Source organism: Caloenas nicobarica, chromosome 3 (assembly GCF_036013445.1).
Source record: "Caloenas nicobarica isolate bCalNic1 chromosome 3, bCalNic1.hap1, whole genome shotgun sequence".
NCBI lineage: Eukaryota > Metazoa > Chordata > Aves > Columbiformes > Columbidae > Caloenas > Caloenas nicobarica.
The window spans coordinates 87,807,864-87,829,539 of record NC_088247.1 but is presented as its reverse complement, the minus strand read 5'-3'; the positions used below and the strand labels follow the sequence as shown (position 1 = coordinate 87,829,539).

Genomic DNA, 21,676 nt, shown 5'->3' with positions numbered 1-21,676 from the left:
CAAGTACATTTGCCATAAGTCTTCCATGTCAGTGATATGGCTGCTTCCTGGGATAGTTTGGGGCTGATAGATGTGCATAATTTTCCATCTTGTAACTAAAAAGTGGCACCATTTCTCTCCCTGTACGGTACATGTATGCACCTTCCACCTAGTGACCATTGCTACTTGAGAAGTGCTACTTATGGGCCTGGTATAAAAGGCTCACTAAATTTGTCAGAGTCATTATTGCTTTGGCTCCATTTATGTGATATTTATCTGGGGGCTACAAATCAACAACAGGGGTTTTTTGCATATTACTATGGCACTTAACCTTGTACTGCTTTCATCAGAATCATCTGCTAATACCTATCGGCATGGACAGGAATAAAGGGTAAGGATAAACACATATTACCAAAGAAATCGAATTAGATTATAATGATTCTTTTCAGCCTTGCTTTGTGAAATAGAAGCCCTACATCCAGCCCCTTGAGCTGGCCAAGATCTTTTTGGTTTGGGAGACAGAGCCAAGACTTCATTAACTACTGAGATAAAATCTCTGGCTGACCTTCTCTATTTTATGAAGCTTCGAAACCTACAGCCCTTCAGAAAGGAAAAATTTTTCTCTCTTCTATGTACAGAAGGTACTACGTCTTCTAGCCCAAGTAGCTCTGCTCAGTGAGTTTTACTAATGGAGAAGCCACTGGATTAAACCATTGCCTTGAGATGAACCAAAATGAGCATACTTTGCAAAAGACCAGGTGATGCCCACAGTTAATTTTTTTCTGCAGTTTAGTGCCATGTGCTGGAAAGACCCCTCTAATTTTGGTGAAACCTAACATCTGAAAAACAAAACACTCTCTTCAGTGTGCCTTTCTGGAGTTCAGGGTTTAGTAGAGATCTCTTAAAGTGTGCATCAGCTTTCTAGTCTGACTGCAAGGCATGTCATTCACGGGTGACAGCAGGTTTTCATTTGTGTTGTCTCCAAATCAGTTTTTGTGTATGCATGGTGCCTTTGTGATCAGACAGATGGCCTACGTTTGATTTCTGACCTCGGGCTTCACCCATCATGGAAGAAAATGCAATTTGTTCCTATCTAAAGGATCTGCAGTGACACATTACAGGGAATTCAATCTGGAGTTGAGGGAGGATTGCATACTCTGAAGTCCTAGGAGAAGAATCAGGGCCAGAGTCCAGGCACAAAATAATCCTACTCAAAGTGCAGAGGTTTCACACATTTATTAGAACAAGCAATAAACAAAAATATCTGAAGTATAAAATCTAGATGTTCTCAAGTCCTCGTCCCAGATGGGAGAGTCACAGCATGAAGGGCAGATCTAAGTTCTTCTCACCAGTGCCAAAGTAGACATAACCGTATTGCTTGGTCATTGGGACATGGTAGAAGGTCAGTCCCAGCCAGAGCAGGCTCCGCAGCACCACCACAGTGCCTCCCTTCTCTAGCTGGACAGTCCAGGAGCCTGTGCGAGAACATACACAAATGAGTCACTGCAAAGGAGAAAAAGGCAGCATTCCTGGAGCAAGCTGTCCCTGCGCTAAGAGGAGTTCTGCCCGACCAGTTAACAGTGCACAAGGCTGGAGTTTGTGACACCTGGAAAGGGGAAATTCAGGGAGAGCAAAAACCTTGATGCCCTTTCTTCTTTTGTCAGTTCAGCATTACAGGCTGCCTTCATTTGCAGATGTCTGTCTAGTTTCACACAGTAGCATATTCCCATGGCTATGATGCTAATGTCATATGCGTCACAGGAAGGGACTCCTGGAGCTCCAGACTTGTACACTTGATCCCTAGGAGAGAGGCTACAGCTATTCTTGGCTGCTTCTGAGTGGGCAGCAGTTACTCTAAAAAGCTCTGCCACCTACTTGGTCTGGCTAATAGCTACAGACAGCCAAGACTAGTTACAGCAATCCTGCATAGGTATGAAATGTCTTCTTAAAATAAATTCGTAGCATTAGTAGTAGGAAGAAGAAGGTGCTTTCCTGCTCCAGGGAAGACCCATTTGCCTGATGCAGTGACTGGGAAAGAGGAGGAAGAAAAAATGTAAAGCAGAGTATTTCCTATCTCAGAGAAATTTACAGAAAAGGTTAATTCTCTTCAGTCTGTCTTGGCTCCACCATTGAAGAGGATGTACGTTGTAGGGGCAAAGGGATTAGTTTTTGCATTAATTTTGCTTTGGCTCTGCAGAGGAGATTCAAAGCCAGTGTGAAAACATAATTTCTCCTGGATGTGAGGAGCTCTGAGCCACTGAGTATTTGTTTTGCGTCTGACACTACAGCCTGGGAACAATGCCGGAGGGGAGGGGGCTGGAGCATCAGCTTGGATTCAGTGCCAGAGGGCAAGGAGCTCCCAGGAGAAGAAAATACCAGCTTCAGCACCAAAATCAGAAATGCCTAGGGGCTACAATGTAGGGAAGAAGGTTTCTGCTGAATCTCCATCTAAAAGCAAAAGCAGCAAGCCCAAATAAAAGAAAATGCAGTTGGAGCAGTCAGGCTACAACTGGCCTAGAGTCAAGCAGTCAGCCTATCTGCACCCAAAGCCAGAATCTGTCAATTCCACAGTAAGCAGAAAGCCAATAATGTGTTGGCCAGTTAGATGGTATTCATGCTTGTAGATAATTTTAGGCTCATCAGTTTGTGCTATGACTCATGCTTACTCATGTCATGGTTAGCCTGGGGAAGGGCTTCTGTGATTGCTGTCAGCTGCTGGTCCTCCCCCTCCCACTAACTTCTGCCTCGGCCAATTTCAGTCACATCCGACCAAGGGCAGAGGGGCTTTAACACCGCAAGTTCCTACAACAGGTCTCCACAGGACATGGCCCAGGGGTTGACTGCAGCTCCTGAAGCTATTTGTTTGGTCTGCCTGCAGCTGAGAGGAAGCACAAGCTGTTTGGCTGGCCTGGCAGCCAAGAGGCAGCAGCTGGCTGCGCAATCGGTGTTTGCCAAGTTTTGGGCTCTTGCACACTCACTCGCAGTACCTGTTGTCTCTTAGGCAGTTCACAGCAAACTACAGTAGTTGAGGGCTTGACGGAGGAAGGAGGTTGAGGGAAAACGTATATATGGTGGCTGCAGAATCGGAAAGGAACAACACAGTTCAAAGCCATGTAAAACCAGGTGTCAAGAGTTGTGCTGCTCACCTGTTACCTATCTCTTATGTTTGTATTTCTGTACTTTTCAAAAGTTTATTGGACACCATTATTTCCCCTGTCTCCTGTAGTAGCAAGTTCCACAGGTTTGTTATACTGTAATATGCACAATGTAAGTCCTGTGTTATCTTTAATCTGTTACCTTTTAAAGTACCCTCTTCAGTTATGTGCAAACATGGAACTAAATGAACAGCAAGAACAGGTGCCTGACAAACTGACTCTGGCTGCGGGACAGAAGTACAAAAGAGACATTCACAGTCTTTAAAGACTCGGGAGATTTCTGCGCTGGAGAGCTTACTTCGGACTCACTCAGCTCCGTGTTTCCACTGAAGACAAACAGCTGGAATCGCAGTAAAGCAAAACACTACTTAATATAGGGCAGGATCAGTACAGTTGTGTGCCATCTTTTCACCTTCCTTGTGCTGTGACATTCTTTGCACAGGTCCTAGTTAAAACATGAGCTAGTGTCTTTTCAGGCAGTGGCTTCACATACAAGGTAACCCCAGTCTCCCATGCAGTCTCTCCAGCGTCACTCATATGGACACAAACTGGACTGGATCTTTGTCATACCTAGAGTAAAAACACATATTATGGTTCAGCCACTGGGATTACAAATTCTGACTGACTGGGTCTCTTGACAAAATCTGCATATTGTTAAGAAACTTCACTGCTTGGGTAGCATGGAAACCCAGCTAGGGAGCAACTCACTACAAGGCAGATCATCCAGTGGCAGAAACACTACAGCCGTGTGCTGTCAAAGGACAAGCTTTCAGTTTCTTGAACTTTACAAGTTTTTAACATTTACTAGTGGCAGTAGCTAGACTATGCGTAGGGGTGTTGAGCAACAAATGGCAAGCAAATAGGTCTGAATGTAATTGTGACAAATTACTTTTTCCATTTCTCCTTTGAACATTGAACTGACTTTGATTTCAGTGCAGGTTTCTCGCAGCTTGAACTTGCAGAAATGATCTGCAAGCCCTTCATCCAAATACTTGTGGTTCTTGCTGCAGCTTTACACATTGGTTTGCAGGAGGGACTGTAAACTTTTGGAAGAGTTTCTCTGACAAAAAGATAATGGAATGAGAAGCTCTCATCATCTTTGATTTAGGACCAGTGCGCTGAGAAGCAAGTCTGTCAAGAACAGGACTGTGCCTTGCCTTGCTGGGTGATGAAAGCCTTTAGGGATTATCTAGTTTGTAATGCCTCCCAACATACTGGAAGCATCCAGCAGCCTAAGTACATGTGATAGCTTGTATATATATGTAAATGTACACAGATGAACCCTCTGCCCCCAAACTATTTACAAAGAAGAAAAATAAATGCCTGGAGCGTGACAAGTGGGAAAGGCGAGAGGGAAAACAGGGATATTAATGCTCTCAGGAACTATATCTGGATTCAGACTTGTTTTTGTTGGACAAATTCACAGCGAAGGTAGAGTAAATCAAGTTCAACTTGATTAAATCCCCATACCTATGCTCTGAGGCAATACAGTACATGGATCCATGATCTCAGAACATTTACCCAGTGTCACACAGGCTTATCAATCTCTGCAGAGTATTCATCAGCAGTTAACTCTGCTGATCAAAGGAACTTCCCATACGCCTTCACACCTGGCAGAAATGAACAGATGTAATTGAAGACAGCTCCATTCACTTCTATGCTAGATCTGCATTCACTTTTATGCAGTGATGTGCAGCTGCTTCATTTCCCTGCCATCTGTCCAAGCTACAAACTCTCAAATTTGTATTTTCATAAATGTGAGACCTTTGGGGAATTTTAAGTTGTTACACTTTCCAGCTCCTCTCTGACCATTGATTCTGCATCTAGTTCTATGCAAGTACAGAAAATAAAGTTTTGTCAATGCTGCATAAGTCTTCCTGTGAAATGAGGACCTGAACAAAACAAGCAGGTTACTTAAGGGCAATCCCAACCAGACCAACACAACATAGGTTGAGGACAGGAAAAATTATAAGAAACTGCCTGAAACTGTAATGCTATTTTCATTCAGATCCTGTTTTCAGCCAGAATGATGATTAGTCACAGAGCTGCTCTTTATTCTGCGTTGCCAAACAGCAGCAGCAGTGCCACCTTCCGCCTTTTACTAACCAGATAACTGGGGACATTTTTCTAACCCAGCTATCAAAGGTGATATCTTCAGTATAGTTTTCCAGACTGGACTTTTGCAACACACAAAACCCATTCAGAAACTGCATTTGATACACAATGTTGCTGTCTGCTTCCTAAGAAGGCATCACATTAAAGTTCTGGAATCTGTCTGCTTATTCTCATCCTTTTCTTTAAAGGAAGAAATTAGGGCCCATTATCTCAGTACTTATTTTTTTCCATACCTCACCACATTAGCAGCATTTGAGGAAATGGTCCAGAAAACAATATTTGAACTCAGGAGACACGGAGGAAATTGTTCTTGAAAGACTGAAGACAACTGTATTCTCTTCCACCACAGCTCAAATCTCACAATCTTCAAACAACAAGGTGCTTTTTCAGGCCCATCTTTCTTGTAGGAGTTTGAAATAATGATGTCATAAATCACTCTAAAAGTGCTTTAATCAGTAGCTAATGACCAGTATGAAATAATAGCTTAAAATGAATATGCCTTCCTTCCTCCTTCAAGAGAAAGCCTATAAATGCATTTAATAATACAATATAAAAAGGGATGAAGAGAATAATGAAAATTAAATGCTGCTTTTATATTTTTAAATTTTTTTTAACTTCCCTCCTATTGCAAATGGTTCTTGGAGTAAAATCATTGCATAGGTAGATGTAGGCCTGTATGACTATAAAAATGCAGAAGCACGATGCTGAGTTCTAATTCTTTCTAACATTGGCTCAGAATACCCCATGGAAGTCCCTGTGCTCATCATTACCCCTGTGTCAGACAACATGTCTCTTACTGGGAAGCTGAGAAACTCAGAGCATCACTCTTTGAGGTATACCAAGACTCCTAGATAAAAGTTTTCAGGAAAAAAAAAAAAATTATTATTTGCATTGGAGGGAGTACAACTAGGACTAGGAGACAGCAAGTAAAAGCTGGCTTTCCTAGAGTTGAATACTGATTTTAACTTGCATATACATGTGAGCCGTAGCCTGTATTGTTTCCGAATTAGGCAGCAGTTAGCTTCACTCATCACACAAAGCTCGCTGAGGTGCAGGGAACTGGAGGTCATTGCTCTCACACTAGAGATCTCTCACAGTAACACTGCTCTGGTGAGGTTTCCATTCTTCAAAATACTTTTTTTTAAAGAGCAAGTTAATTCTTAAGCTGCACCCAGGAAATCTAAGGATGTCAGGCACTGTCTGTGCTGAAACTATTGCCTGTTGCTGCTCCAGAAGGGAAGGGAGGGAGCTGCTGTGTGGGAGGAAAGAGCATGGGAAAAATATCTGCTGGATGTAGATCTGGAGCTTCCTATTCCCTCTTTGGATCAGGCTGCAGCCTCCACCCTCCAAACACAGGCAGGAATTCTGAGGAGTTCCTTACATCTTTCCCAAACAAGAAAGTGCTTTGAAGATCCTGATGCTCACCCAGTGTTAAACCACTGCCTTTTTAATGGCCCTTCAACAGCTGCCAGGACACCAGGGCTGAATTTCAAAAGTCAACCTCCTTCTCATCTTCTTCTTCCTTTCCAGTCGCCAATAGAAATCCCTGTCTCATTCCCCATGTCTGTCTCAGCTACGGGCTGAATCTTGTAATTCACAGAGGCAATAGGGTGCGTGAGACGTTAGCTTTTAAACAAAAGCCTTTTAAGTGGGCTGTTTGCAGAAGAACTTTCCTGTGGTAACTGGTCCACTTTCAGTATGACCTCTCATAACATTGCTGCTTTGGAGGTGATTCAGCAATGCCTCATTTCAGTGCAAGATTGAGAAGAAACAGCTTTAAGAGCTAGACAGCCTGATACAGAGGCTCCATGTCACAAAAGCTCACAGAGGGTCATAAAAGTGACATTATCAATTGCTCTGCAAAGGAGGAGATGTCTCCAGGGAAAAGCAGCTACAGCATGGTTGCACTTACCATTAACTCAGTGTGTTGTCGCAAGAGCAGGTTATAACGTATCTTGCTGCAGTCAGTCCTGAGTGAGAGTGAAGTACTGAGCTACAGGACAAATATGAGCACCCAGAGAGGGGCAACATAACCGTTTCCCTTTGCAAAAAGCAGCCGCTGCTTGGCCATGTGACCCCAGGCACTTAGCTCTGACAAAGCTACGCTACGCCCATGGAATTTAGGTTCCATTCCACTCCAGCAGAAAATCCTACACTGGGAAGAGCTTCCTACTTCTAATTTGCTGTCTGTAGGGAACAAAGACAAATTGCCAAGCAGTGCAGCGGTAATGAAAGGTCCCTGTGCTCTGGCTTTCAACAAATTTCGCCACACGGACGTTTCACACGCAGCCCACCAGCCATAAGGACACATCCAAATACTCTTATGTGGGCTCAAACTCCTTCGTGCCACTTACTGACTGCAAACTAAATCTCTTTCATTTGCATGACGCGCCACCTGCACCCCACATATTAACATGGTTGTCAATATCTCCAATTCCCCATATAACAATTTAATAATAATTAAATAAAACCACAGACTGGTTGCAGGTTTGGTACTATTTTAAAAAGCCACCAGAGCCAGGAAAGCACAGCTTAAAACCAGTCAGATGCTGCCAAGCAGCTCTCGCTTGGTCCTAATGCCTGCCACCTCTTTGACACACAAATACAACCGTGCCCAAACCTCAAAGTAAAACGATCGTACTTCAGAGGCTTTTTCTCTCCATTATCCTCTCCCATTGGGGATGCCTCTGCAGCATAAATGATTAAGACAGGCCTGGGCCTTTCGCTGACACACAAAATACCTGTTCCTGCTGACAAGGAAGACCCAGGGATCACAATGTTGTCCCAGGTGCACAGTATTCAGGTGCATCCAAGTACTGGGTGAAATTCAGGCCATACTTAGACATCTGACAACAGTGCTGCTTAATCCAGTTGAAGCAGCCTCTGCCCTCAAACTCTTATTCCCGCCCCCCCACCACTCTTCCATCATAGAGACCACAAAAGTTCTTATTTACTGCTCAGTGAATCAGGTCAGGGAAACAATCTAGCTGAAAAATAGTCTAGCCAAAAATAAAGTTATTTTTCCAGCTGGAATCTGGCTACACAGCCAGCAATGCCAACACAAAAGAAAGGACAATACACAGACATAAATGAGCAGCACAGAAGTAATACACATCAAATTACAGCCTCCCTTATAGCCCGGTTAGTTGGCCCTTTAGTCCTAAATCCACCTGATAACTAGAATAGAGCTAGAATCCTTTTTACTTTTCTGTTGTTGTTGTTATTAAGAAAAAGATGCAGACTTTGCACAGAAAGCATCCAGAATAAAGATTTGGAATGGAGCTGTGCGCTAGAGGAAACAGCAAGACCATATGCAATGAAAACTTAAAAGGAGTAGGAAAAACTGATTAAAATCCCTGTTATTTGGATTCTGACAACTGCAATACAGATCACTGTATCTTGGGTCTTCTGTGGTAAATTTAGAAATCTCTCAGAGTGGCAAAGCACCCTCCTTCCGAAGCACAAGTTTATGCTGGATCTCGTCACACTCCATATTTCTTGTTCAGCTAGTCGCTGTGGAAACGTTTTTGGAGCGTGCCAGGAGTCACGTAGCATCTACCTGGGGAGCCGCTGCATTAATCCGTCACCTTCGTGGGCTTCTCTGAGCCCATTGGTTGGTAGGAAGAAAAAGGAGTCTCTCGCCCCTCCCTGCTCGGAATGAAAGACGCTTCCTCTAAATCTTGCTACAGGATTTCAGGCTCAATTCAGCTTCTTTGGGGCTTTTGTCACCAAACAAATGTGATGTCTTTGAAAGAAAGATTAACAGTTTGATGAAAGGATGCAATGGACAGCTTTGTTCTAGCCCGCTTCCCCCTAGAGCTTTCGGTCACTGTCACTTTCTTACCCACGGGAGAATATCTGTCTGACTCTCAGAGGAGATTATGGCCACCTTGTAAGATTTTGCCTCTCCTGATAACAAAGCTCTGGCCACTTTGAGGAGCTGATAATGATGAACAGGGGCTGGATTAGGGGCAAAGAACCTCACATTGATCTCTGAATTCTGAGAGAACACAAAGCAGTCGATGCTGGGATTCAAAACCCACCAAATGCTTAGAGCACATCCAATTCACTCTCCTGCAGGAGGGGCAAGGCTACAAGCCCTGTCAGTCCCCCAGTTGTACTCCTTACCTCATCAAAGTAGCAGGACTAGTTAAAAGGGCTTAGGACCAGGAACAGATGGCACAGATTATAAACTGTCAATATTTTCATACTAAACTAGATACAATTCTAGCCCAAATTATCTGAAGAGTTTACCAGTTTCTGAGAAGACTGTCACACTGAGCATACCACACAGCACAGGGCAGCTGTGTTGATATTCAAGCTAATTCTGAACACTGAAGATGGCTAAGCATCCTCTAGTGCCTGGGATAGCCTGTCTCTGCACAGCACAAGTGCTCTACAAATACACCACAGATCAACTGCAATCAACTACACACAGCCACACACTCCTTCGGCATGCAGAATTTCAATCCATGTGACATTTGTGTACAGTAAAACAAGACAACGCCTGTTGACTCCCTCCCTGCAAAAGTTCTATGGCCAAAGGGGCAGCGAACAGCAAGGGAAAGCTATACGCAGGGCTGGCACCAATGCCAACTGCTGCACAGGAAGAACTGCCGCTCCTGACATGGAGCACCTTCAGAAATAGATCACTCCTAGCAAAAGCTGACCTCGTTCTGACTTCAGTGACACACAGACTGCCTTAGGCTTTCCCCTGCAAGTAATTTTTCATCATTCCCTGGAGAAAGGGTTTGGCCAAGGCTGACTGATGTGGTGATAAAACTACAGTTTCTGGTTCTGAGAGGCTTTACCAGCATTTCCCATCAGTTCAGCAAGAAGTTCATCTCCTTTTCATGTCCAATGAACCAAGAGCTGAAATGGAGACAGGGTCGGCAATGATTTCTTTTACTGAGGAGGAAAAAACTTTAAATACAATCCCTGGAAAGTTGCTATGAAAACTCAGCTTCTGTCCTCATTCTTTCACTGAAGCAGTCAGGAGGGTTAAGAACACCACAGTTCTCTGTTGATGAGCAGCCCTGCTCTGGTGTAAATTCATCCAAGGCCTCTGACTAAACAAGACCCCTGAGGTGATATAAACCTAGGGCCCAAAAGCAGTGAATGCACTGCATTATTACCTATAGACACAAAGCCCAAGGAAAACAGACTCCTTTCCAGAAAGCAAGGCAGGCCATGGATAGCCAGTCAGAAGCTATCTGGCTCTGGAGTCCTCCTGCTGTGCTGGCACATGGGAGGTTCCAGTCTCACCTTGAACTCCTGAGCTGGCAGTGCCCCAGCTGCAGGAGGGACAACATCTTGTGTTGCTCCCAGACAACTCTCTTGGGTCACTGCAGGAGTGGCCTTACAGCCTCTAAAGGCTCCCCAATCCATACATTACTAGCAAAAACAAAGAGTGTCTCTGCTTTTGAATGATGCAGGAGACATGCTTATTTGTTTGTCTATGTCCACTGTATGCCTGTGATCACTAAGGATGCTAAGAAAGCTATTGAAAAGCCCAGTGACCATTCCAAAAATTGCCTAAGCTTGGAAGGGACAGACCCTCTTCTCCATACCTACAGTTCAGGAGGTCAGTATACCACACACAGTCTGGAAACTCAGGCCATACCTTCTCCTCAATTTGATGCTGCTCTTGGTGCTTTTCTTTCTCATTTTACTTTTCTGTGGTTCCCTTTTCTGTGCTCAGCACTGACAATGCTGGCACCATAGTGCGCCCTGCTGGAAGGTAGCAGCTACGGCCATCCTAGAATTATTTCTAGGGATGGCTGACTTCAGTTTTAACAGAGAAATTCAGGTACCAACGCTTTAACTAGTAACCCGTTGAGCCAGCTATTCGGATCAGTTACCACATATGAAAGTGACTGTTCTATGCACATTGATCTGTTTTACTCCTTCTGTACCACTGTGTTATAATGCTTGTCTGTCAAAACCACTTCTATAAATGTCAGGTAACTCCATGGGATACTGTAGCTCAGTTTCACACGTAACAAGCCTAAGGATCACCTCTCTTAACCAGGAACAAGGGCAGCTGTGAGCCTTGCTAGGTATTTTGGTTTACATTTTGGCTACCTCTTTTTATCCTCGCTAACACGAAACTCTCATTCATTATGGCTCTTTTAGTTTGGATTTCAGTGAGACAGCTTGAAAAGCCTTGTCCCCGTGTGGCTCTTGGCAGGCTAAGAAGTAAAGTGCTCTTGCTCTCAGCTTTCACAGGGCTGGGGAGGTGCTGCTTATTGTTAAGCAATGAAAGAGGAGGGCTCAGGTCACATCTGTGAAATGTTAGCGGAGAAGGGAGGCTGGGTGAAAGTAGGTGGCCAGCACAGCACAGCACTTCACTGGATTTTGCAAGGCCACTGGGGAGATAGGCAGCCATTTGTCTTAGAGCCCTGATAACAGGCTGACTTGCTCTCTGCTGGCTAGCTGGGGGTTGTAAATACCTCTGCAGACACAGGCTCTTCAAATGGCTGGAGACGGAGGCTGATAGGGGATTAATCGCCTGGAGGCGGGTCGAAAGGGAGTTAATTAGCTCTGTTAATGCATGGAGATAAAGCAGGTTTGTGTCTCCTGGCCTTCTTCCTTCCAGCACCTTTGGGACAGCCAAGATGGGGCTACCAAAATGGCCCGTGAGAGTGGCCAAAGGAAACTAACTCCCACTTAGAAATGCGACCTCTCCATCTTAAGGGGCCCATTAAGCACCAGCTTTTGCTAAACCACTAAAGAGCGTGCTAATGAAGCTCAGAGGACAGGAGGTTAGTGTTCTAACCCCAGCTACTGTTCAGCAAGCTTACAGAAAGGCTAGTGCCCAAAGTATTCAGCCAAGGAAACAGCCACAGATGCCTTTGTGATGCTGTATAAGGAATGCTCCAAAACCACTGCACATTCAGGTGAAGAAACAGAGCTACAAACTAAATGGCTGTCACTTCCTCCACAGTCAAAATGGTAAAGGAGGCACTTCTCTTCCTCCTCTAGCTGAATCTTGAAACAGCAAGTAGACAAGACTCACTATGATCCATCATGCCACCGTATACCCACTTAGAATGATGCTATAAAATCTCCCAGCATTACAGAGTCAGCAATTACATCTGAGAGGTCTCAGCTCCATGGTTTACCCTCTACAATGGACAGGAATAAGTCAGGAATCTCCTCAGTCCTCTTTTGAGCCCATCATGGTTCAGGAAGCAAAGTCAGCTGTGCTTAGAGTCACTGTCTCAGGAACCCACTGTCACCTTTTTGTTATTGTCACTGACAATAAAAAAGCCCAAGCTAAACATCACGCTCCACAGCTGTTGTCAAGTTTACAGCTAGGCATACCAGGAAATCGTCTGTTCTGAATTCCTACATGCCACTGCCCATTAAACTGAACTCAGCTACTCATGTCTGTGACTAGCATTGGGCTAAAACATAATTCCCAGGAAGACATCCAGCATGATGCTAAGATACTAAGAGACACAGACTCATCTATTGCACTTGCTAGCTGGTGACCATTTCACTGTTCAAACTTGTACCTAATTTTTCATTTTAGTTTTTCTGGCTGTAATTTTCAGCTGCTGGTTACTGCTATACTAAATACATCTTCAGTACCCAATACTTAAACTCCACTGTATTTATACAGTGTAATACAGTCATTCTCATGTTCTTTTCCTTAAGATAAACAGCTTGAACTGTTTATGTCTCTCACCAGTCCTTGAATCATTTTGTGACTCTTTTCTGCAACGCTCCAGTTTTGCAACGTGCAGTAATCCAGTTCTGATTCCACTAACAGAATACGCAAAAGTCAAGTCACCTCCCTGTTCCGATTTGCTACGCCCTTGTTTATAAATCCACAGATTGTATTAGCCTTTTAAGTCTCAGGATCAGACTGGGAGCTGATGTTCAGTGGGTTGTGCATGGATTTCCTTTCCAGAACACATATGCCTTCCAGTCCCTGCTCTTAGATACACGATTTTGCAGGTAGCTACATCAAAATGTACTTTAAGTAAGCTCAGTTTACCAGATCTCTGTAGCCATCTTGCCCTTGTCATAATTTGTCTCTCGGCCAATTCTTTACTTCTAGATCATTTAGAAATAAATTGAAGAATATCAATACTGGCACTGGTCCCAGCTGAAGCCCCTTCTGACTCCTTCCAGAAATACACCCATCCAGTGATTTCTGAATCACAAGTACTAATCAAGATAAGTTTAGGGGAATATTTCTGCAATGCTGGGATTTATTAAAGGTTAGCATTGTAAGTATGCCACAAGTCTCCTGAGATAGTTATTTTGGGATTAACTTATCTGGCTCTGCCATTTTCATTTTTTGATGAACAGAAAAGGTTGCCTTTATCAAATAGTCTGAAAACTGTCTGAAAGAGTATTTTATTTTCTTCATTTGATGTGAGTCAGTATTCTTTCCAAAGTAAACCAGAAAAAAATTATTGAGCATTTCTGCCTCTCCGCATTCTTATCAGCCTTTTACCATTCCCCTTCAGTGAAAGTTTCCAGTACTATGCTTTCTTTTCCTTCAATGTACTTGAAAAAAATCCTCCTTATAGTTGCCATGGATTACTCCAGGTTATCCTGGCTTCCTTTGTCATTTTCTACTCATGATCAACTCCAATTTATGTCAGTCATCAGTTATTCCCAACTTCCTGCATTTCCTTTTATAATGTGTTTTGGGTTTTTTTTTAATTCTAATTCCTACTTTTACTCCACCAGTGACCTGTGGTAGGCTTTTAGCCAAAAGCAGCTATTTCTTGATTGAGACTCATGACTTTTGAATAAATTCTTCTCATAGAAATCTAATTTCCACTCATATTTTTTCCTATCTACATTTTTCTTTCCCTTTGCCTCTGACATACCTCTCCTCCTGCATCAGTTTTTAACAGTGCCCTGTTGGTGTCCCTTATCACCATATCAAAGTGATCTGAGTCAGTAATCTGTAACAAACCTTCAGACTCAAGTTATTGCTTTTCTGAATGGTAGTTTGAAGGTGCCAAAAAGCTGAATTCTCCATCCCCTATTTTGCTCCTTGCCAAGCTTTCTATTCTACATTAGTATAATACCTTAGGCTTTCTCCCATCCCCTTCATTTATCCACACAGAATATAGCATTGCCTGACCATGGTCACAGTAAAATCACCCTTCTCCCTCCATTTTCATTCTCCCCATCATGCCACTGCCTGACAAGTGACTATTATCTCATATCTACATAACATTATGTCATCAAATGAAAATGCCGTAGGCATGCTAGGAATTATTGCTATTTGCTTTGCCATTCCATTATCTACAAGCACATGTAAAACTGCCACAACTCTAGTTCCTGAAACACTACCGCCCAGGGTGCCGAACTCTGTGCAGCAGAAAGAACTACACTGGCAATCTGCCAGCAGCTGAAAGGCTACATCTAATTGTGCATAAAGTTGAGCAGATTGTCTGCTTAGACTAGAGCAAACAAGCTTATCTTTAATGCAGACATATGGCCAGCAAAACCTACAGATCCCAGCATGCAATATTCTGGCCAGCTGGCCATTTGGATCAGAATGAAGCATTACATGATCTGATACTGTGGTGACAGAAGATTAGTATCGCAGCCCCTCCATGTTCAAAACTCATGAGTCAGGCCACTCAAATTAGTGAGTTTGGCTCAGAGACCTGGAGATTTTAAACGGGATAAACCAATTGAATTTGCTTTTAAGACAGAGTTCACATTCTCCCACTTTCCTCTACAATCATTTTTTTTAAGTTTTTTTTTTTAACAAAAGCTAAGTCACACAATCATTTGCCTCTGGGAGCTGAGACACAAAGGAAAGACAGACTCACAGTATGGTTAAGGGAGGAGCAGCAACATATTCTGAACTCTTAAAATGCACAGATAACCTGATAAATAGACACACAGACAGAATCTGGAACCTGCAATCACCACAGATATCACTGGTAAAGATAGGGTGGCAGACAGTTTGATTATAAAACTCCAGGTTTTCCAATCTTGCACTAAACTCTCTGCTTTTACCACTGTTTCCTTTATTCAACCCAGTTTTAACTTCCTTTCTTCCCACCTCTCAGCTGTCATATAAAATCTTCTCTCTGCCTCCAACTTTCCATTCTGTAAGACATCTCTGCTCTCCTATAATGACACACCATACATTTTATGACAGTTACCCCCTTGACAGCCGTCACAGATGTTCAGCCTTCAATTAATAAAGAAAACTATTCTAACAGAGATGTTACTTTTAGGCAGGTTAAAATCAGCCCTTAATCACTCAGTCCTGTTCTTTAGATCTTTAAAGATGCTTGGAGAATTCTAGCCAATGCAGGCTGGGAGCATCACTCAGACGTCTCTCACCCTCAGTCCACTTTTTGTGTATTTGTTGAGGGCAGAGACAATTTTGGCTTCAGTCACAATTCTAGATGCAATAGATTTGGGAAATCCTACTTCTGCTGTGACAATAACTGTTCAAGAGAGGATCTAGCCTGGAAAGGCAAGAAAAGCTTCAGGTCAAAATGAGGGGATTTGCCAGAGCTATGAACAACATGTCAGGAAAACTACAAAGCACTATCTGCCCTGGGTCAGGACCAACACGCACTGGCAGAGTTGAGGGAAGGTAGTCCAAGAACCAGAGTTTGAGTGCCTCGCAACCAGGAGTGAGTGACTTTGGCAGAACCATGCTGATAAAATCAGCAGAAAGCCTGTGTCTGCCCTCTGTTCTTTTTTTTCCCCACATTTTCACAAGCAACCAGTACTTTAGGCAACCTGAATGCTTGTTAAAGGGGGATGGGTCGATCTTTAATGTCAGAGCTCCTATCTGCATGTGATAGAGTGCAATTAGAGAGGCTGCATGCCTTGCAGATCCTGTAACCAGTTCCTGTCTTACTTCCTTCGCCTGACAAGCTCATTCCATCAATCCCCAGGTTCAGTCCAAAAAAGAGCAGGCCAACACAGCCAGAGCTGCACAGGCACCATGATGAATCTTTTCCTCTTCCATTAAGAAGCACTCAGCTGCACTTGAGCTCAGGTAGTCTTTGAGAGGTAACTTTTTTTTGAGGAGACAGAGATTTGCGCTAACAGCAACAGCCTCCAGAGAAGGGGGCAAAGGTTCACACTTACACAGACCCCAGGTTGCCACAGGAAGACAAACGTGACAGGGGCACAGCTGAGCCCCACTTCCAGCTACAAGTCAAATTTGATTTAAAGACTTCCACAAAACTGCCTTATTCATGTCTGACATACAGCATGACCTGCCAGTTGCCTGGTCCCTGGAACTAGATGAGAAACACTGCAGTATGAGATCTGTAACCTTTCCAAGGTGCCATTCTCCATTGCAGCTGAAGGTGGCTAAAACCAGCTCTGCAATGCAAATGAGCCTTCAGGCTCTTAGCCCTTGGAGCCTGTTTTCTAGTGGAAACACAGAAAGCATGGCAGATTTATGTCCTGCTGCAGGGGCTCTGTGGTTTCAGGCCTCACAAAATTAAAAAGTCTCCCCACCACAAACCCTAGGAAAAGAGAGGGGAAAAAATGCAAACAGTAGCCATGGCCAAACTACCATACAAAACTGTAGCAAAGATTTTCTTAGGAGGTATCTAGGACCTAACCCTCTTTGCAATACTCCTTTTTGAGCCAAAAGGGCCAACTCAATGAGCCAGTCTATGTAAAAATGTGCAGTCTTTCCAGATTACACCTCTGGAAAATGACTGCAGCAAGGACACTCCAACTAAGTTGAACAATGCTTTAGATTTTAGTGCTGTTTATGCTCTGAATAGTTAAAAATGTTAAGAATTCAGGCAGGATCTCACTAGGGTCATTCTCAGTTCTTTTTTTGCCAAAGGAAAGGCTGCGATATATATATGTATATGACAAAGTCTGAAAAGCTATTTACAGCATTGGCAATTCACTGTCCTTTCAGCCAATTCCATCTGGCACAGGCCGCCTACTATCCTATCCTGCTACTCCAGGATAGGAATAAAATAACAAACCTAAATTCTGATTGTGTCCCAAGAATCTTTCTAGACAGCAGGATGTGAAAACACTTGGCCCAATCTGAAAAATGCAGCAAATCAGCAAAAAGCAGTTAGAAACAAGTCATTCCCATCTCTTTAGAGAAATACCCTGCCAGAGGAATCCCTGGAAGAGGGTTTAAACACATTTAACAGTTGTCCAGCAGAACCATAGAGATGTGAACTGAAGACGAATTCCAGAATGCACATCTTCCTTTCTCCTTCCACAGTGTGTAATCCTGCTAGAGCAGAGGTTATTCCACACTACAGCATTTCTAACAGTTTATCAAAGGAAGGTTCGAATTCAGCCTCTCAGAGATATCAGCTTAGTGTTAATGAGAGCACATTTAGATAAAGAAGAGCAATACTGGGTGGGAGAAGAGGTGTGAAATACTTCCAACCACATAAATTCCCTCTGTCACTGGTGAGGTTATCTCTCCTGGCAGGGACACCAGCTGTCACAGGCTTTACAGAAGTCAGGATAGATTGTGGCACTCAGGCAGAGGGGGTAACTGCCGGTATGGTCAGAAGACCTGTTTTGAGGATGTGACAGCCCTGGTACACTTACATATTACCATTGTAAGTGTTTATGATCACTTAGAAAAAGGAATTAAGTACAATATTTAGTAAAGGATAAAGTTTCTTTACAGATTCACAGGAGCTCTTCCCCAGCCTACCAACTCCACAGTAACCCACACCTTGTCTCTCAGTGTTTCCCAGGCTACTCAGACTGCTTTTCCCCTCACTGCATCTCTTGATTCTGCTACCTTTACCTTGTGGGACATCGTGTTCCAGAGAGTCTAGAAAGTCAGTGGATGGGTCCAGGTCTGCCTTTTCCAGCAGGGTTTTATTCTTCAGGTTAACAGGCTCAGTAAAATGGAAATAGGAGCTTAACTTTTTTGCCTCTGTCAAAGAAAGACCTACAAGCAGCCGTTAGTGACCATTAATACAGTGAGCTGGGCTAACACACATTATACCATCAAATGTCATTTTGTTTCTTTAACGCCCACTGCACAGGACAGAACCACTATCTTTCTCCAGTGGACCCCATAGCAGAGCAAAGACTTGCCAGAAATGGGTGGCAGTACTCTCTGATGCTGTGCATTGCAGGCCATGCTAACTGCAGTCCCAGGTAAGCAGTGGGCACTGAGTCGATACCAACTCTCTGGGCCCGTTTGGTTACATCTTCTATCTGGATGGAGAATTCACTGCAGCTATAATCACTAAACACTGACATGAACTATACACAGACAAATGAAACTACAGGTTTCATGACTCAGAGCCATTACTGACTTTCCTCCCACCTTCCAGAGTTCAATCATGCACCTGAACATTAGTGGCATTGGATTCTCTCCTCCCTATTCGTCTTACTCAAGGAAAAAATAAACCTGCAATCAAGAGATCAGCTAGAGAAAAAGTCGTCTTAATTTACAGCCTTTATGATCAAAGTACAGTTGAGCCTGATAAAGACAATGAGACTTTACCTTCAAAGTTTCTGTTTTCATGCACAGACCCAAGAGGAGTCTTCACAAATGCTCCCCGGGGGATGATACCAACTGCTCTGTCTATCTGTTCTATCGTAGCTACGAGGCGGGCCTCCTCCTTGATTAGGAGCTTTAAATAAAAACAGGCAAATTTTAAAGGCAGAGCTTTCCTTGTTGTCATTTCTGAAAATAAACTCAAAGTGACAACAGAAAGCACAACAGTCTCATCAGCTTGGATGGCACTAAGAGGAGGATCACAAATCAAATATTTTTCTCATAAGAATGTGGCTAGGAGCAGTCAGTCTATAGACTCACCAGAGAATTAACTGTCCCTCCATCCATCCTTTCCTCCCTCTCAATTAAGCTACTTATGACTTGTCTATTCAGTTTTAAAGAAGGGTACCTGCAGTTCCTATGTAAAGCTTCAGGCACAGCAGTGGGAATCTGTACCAATCATGCATAATAAAACATAAAGGAGAAAGAATATTTCTGGGCTGTGTCTAACCCCAGGAGTAACCAAAGCAAAAGTTCAATCAAGAAGCCATTGCTACACAATGACAGCAAAGAGGAAACTGTGTGTGTTCTGCCTGAGCACAAGTTCAGGCTGCTTGTTGCAGACAAGGAGGAGCCACCACCTGTTCAGTGAGGGGTACCACTGTAGCAAAGAGTTCGGAAGTGGTTTGCTGTATTTACCTCCTTACTGTCTTCTATCAATCCTTCAGCATCTTCTGCATTTATCTCAGGGTTCTCATACTCAAAAGAAGGATCCCCCTGGAAACGGCCCTTCAGCTGCTCAGCCTGCGCAACCATCTCCTTGGTCGCTGGTGGCAGGAGGCTCCACTCCACGCAGTTCAAGCTGCCAGCGACAAGCACAACGCAGGACAACAGGGCTCGATGCAGCCTTGCCAGGCCCCTCAGGGCACAGCGAGGCTCCCACCGGGACAGCTGGGACGCTGCTCCCCCCTAGCCCTCAAACCGGCCTCCCGAGGCCTCCCCGTCCCACCTCCCCAGGGAGGAGCCCGTCCCCTGCACGCAGCTGCGGTGAGGCCCGGCCTCCGCACCTGTAGAGGCGGCTGCGGGGCGCGGCGCGGTCGGGCCCCAGCCCCTCGGCGATGTAGTAGGCGCCGCGCACGCCCTGGATGCAGCCCCAGAACCAGACCCGCTCGAACCGGTAGTCGCGCTGGAGGAGCAGCAGCGAGCTCCCCAGCACCGCTCGCTTCTCCGGGCTCAGCCCCGCGCCGCCGCCGGCCACCAGCTCCAGCCCGGCGGGCAGCGATGCGGCCTCCATGGCGGCTCCGCGTCGCCGTTGCCGGGCAACCGTCGGGCGGGCGCCGCGCCGTGCCGTGCCGTTGCCGCGGAGCTGAGGTCAAAGGTGACAGCGTGCTTCCGCTGGAGGGAACGGCCCGAAACGTCAATCAAAGTCAGCGCCCTGGCAACGGCGGGGGGAGGGGGAAACGGCGCCGCCATGGCAACGGTGGGTCCCGCCTCTCCACTGCCATGGAAACGGCGCCGGTGGGCGCAGGCGGACAATGGCGGCAGGTCGCAGCCGTCGCCGGCCCTGCTGAGCGGCTGGTGCCGGGCCCAAAACCCGTGGGAGGGCGGCCGGCTCGGGCTGAGGGCTCCGCCGGGAAAGCCCCGCGGGAGGCGAGCCCTGGGGCCACCGGAGCTCCGCGACTGAGCAGAGACGGGGCGGCGGCACAGCCGCCGCCTGGGCCCGCGCCTTCCCTTCGCGGGGAGCTGAGGAGAGCAGGGCAGCCGGGGCGAGGAGGCTGCGCGCCGGCCGGGGGGCGGCCGGGGGGGCTTCCTCTGGAGCAAGGAAGGAGAAAGCAGGGCCCGGGAGAGCCCGCGGGCAGCCGCTTCTCAGGCAGATCCGGCTGTAGCAGCCCCATGTAAAGCTCACCTCGTCCTGACACCCAGGGACACTGAGAAGCAGCGCCTCATTGAAAGTGCGGTTAGAGGTGTCTGTCCTGCGCAGGAGTTCCTCAGTTTCAAGGGGCCCAAATCCAAAGGTAAATCCAAAAAGCAGGTGGACATACAATTGTATTGCATCTTAGCTGGAATACCACAAAGAGCTCCATTTTCCTCATTTCTTGTGTGAACAGCAGCACAAAAAAACCCCGAACAAACAAACCAACCACCCCAAACAAAACAAACAAAACCAACCAAAACTCTGAATTGCACCAGTTACAATATCGTTTTTACTGATCTTATCTAGCTCATGTACATCTATAAATACATGACTTATGTATAAATGGCAGCATTTGGATCACTCTTTAGGAGCACATTTTGCTGAATCACGTACAGATAGACTCCACGAAACAGCTCCTGCTCTAAAAATCTTGCAGTCTGGCTTAATACAAAATGCAATAAATAAGTAATGAGATTGTGCAGCTGCCTAGACAAACAGAATTTGTTTGGCATCTTCAGGAAGTTTAAGCCTTTATATGTGTGCATTATATAAATAAATATATGTGTATGCACTTACACTTAAATCCATTGTCACATCATAAATTCTTGGATTTCTCTTTCATCCATTTCCTGTTCACTTCTAAGGAAAACACTGATCCTGGAACCACTGCCTGTAACAGTCGTCACCTGCTTGCCTGTCAAGTGAGACATTTAATGAGCTGCACTGCACACAATCTGACCCATTATTTTTACTTACACTGCACAAAAAGCGACTCCTATTCCTGAAAGTTAACCACCTCTCTTTGATATGAATCAGGCAGAACACACAGGAGTGACCGCAAAATTTTTGTCCATGCTGTCACCTACCACTGTGCCATAGTCTGATATTCTCTGTGGGACTAGGAATTTTCAGGCTTTGTAAACTCGTTTAGTCACCAATGTGTCTAAGAACCGTGTGTTAATATTTTATGTTATGGCTATTATCTGGGCACTAAACAGTAGAACTGCAAAACAAACTCATTTCATATGAGCCAGAGAGGCAATCTGAGGC

The 21,676-nt window shown here is 44.9% G+C and overlaps 1 protein-coding gene across 2 annotated transcripts; it reads right to left on the bottom strand.

Moving 5' to 3' along the window:
- Positions 1 to 1,259: 1,259 nt before the first annotated feature.
- On the bottom strand, positions 1,260 to 20,015 carry RSPH9 (radial spoke head component 9). 2 transcript variants are annotated; one of them, XM_065631268.1, is made up of 5 exons: positions 19,779 to 20,015; positions 19,411 to 19,573; positions 18,718 to 18,847; positions 18,007 to 18,153; positions 1,260 to 1,454 (listed from the first exon to the last, which is right to left on the bottom strand). In XM_065631268.1, the coding sequence occupies exons 1-5, from the start codon at positions 20,003 to 20,005 to the stop codon at positions 1,294 to 1,296; spliced, it is 828 nt and encodes a 275-aa protein (XP_065487340.1). In that variant the 5' UTR covers positions 20,006 to 20,015; the 3' UTR covers positions 1,260 to 1,293. The 2 variants fall into 2 exon arrangements, with proteins under 2 accessions (XP_065487340.1, XP_065487341.1); XM_065631269.1 differs by having other exon boundaries at positions 19,887 to 20,015.
- Between the last annotated feature and the right edge of the window lie 1,661 nt (positions 20,016 to 21,676).

What these genes read in the sequence shown, in the direction of transcription:
- RSPH9 (XM_065631268.1), bottom strand. Translation starts at nt 20,005, where the DNA reads ATGGAGGCCGCATCGCTGCCCGCCGGGCTGGAGCTGGTGGCCGGCGGC. An exon ending in CCCCGCAGCCGCCTCTACAG is followed by an intron (nt 19,574 to 19,778) that starts GTGCGGAGGCCG and finishes TGTCGCTGGCAG; the next exon opens with CTTGAACTGCGTGGAGTGGA. An exon ending in TGATAGAAGACAGTAAGGAG is followed by an intron (nt 18,848 to 19,410) that starts GTAAATACAGCA and finishes TTTTATTTAAAG; the next exon opens with CTCCTAATCAAGGAGGAGGC.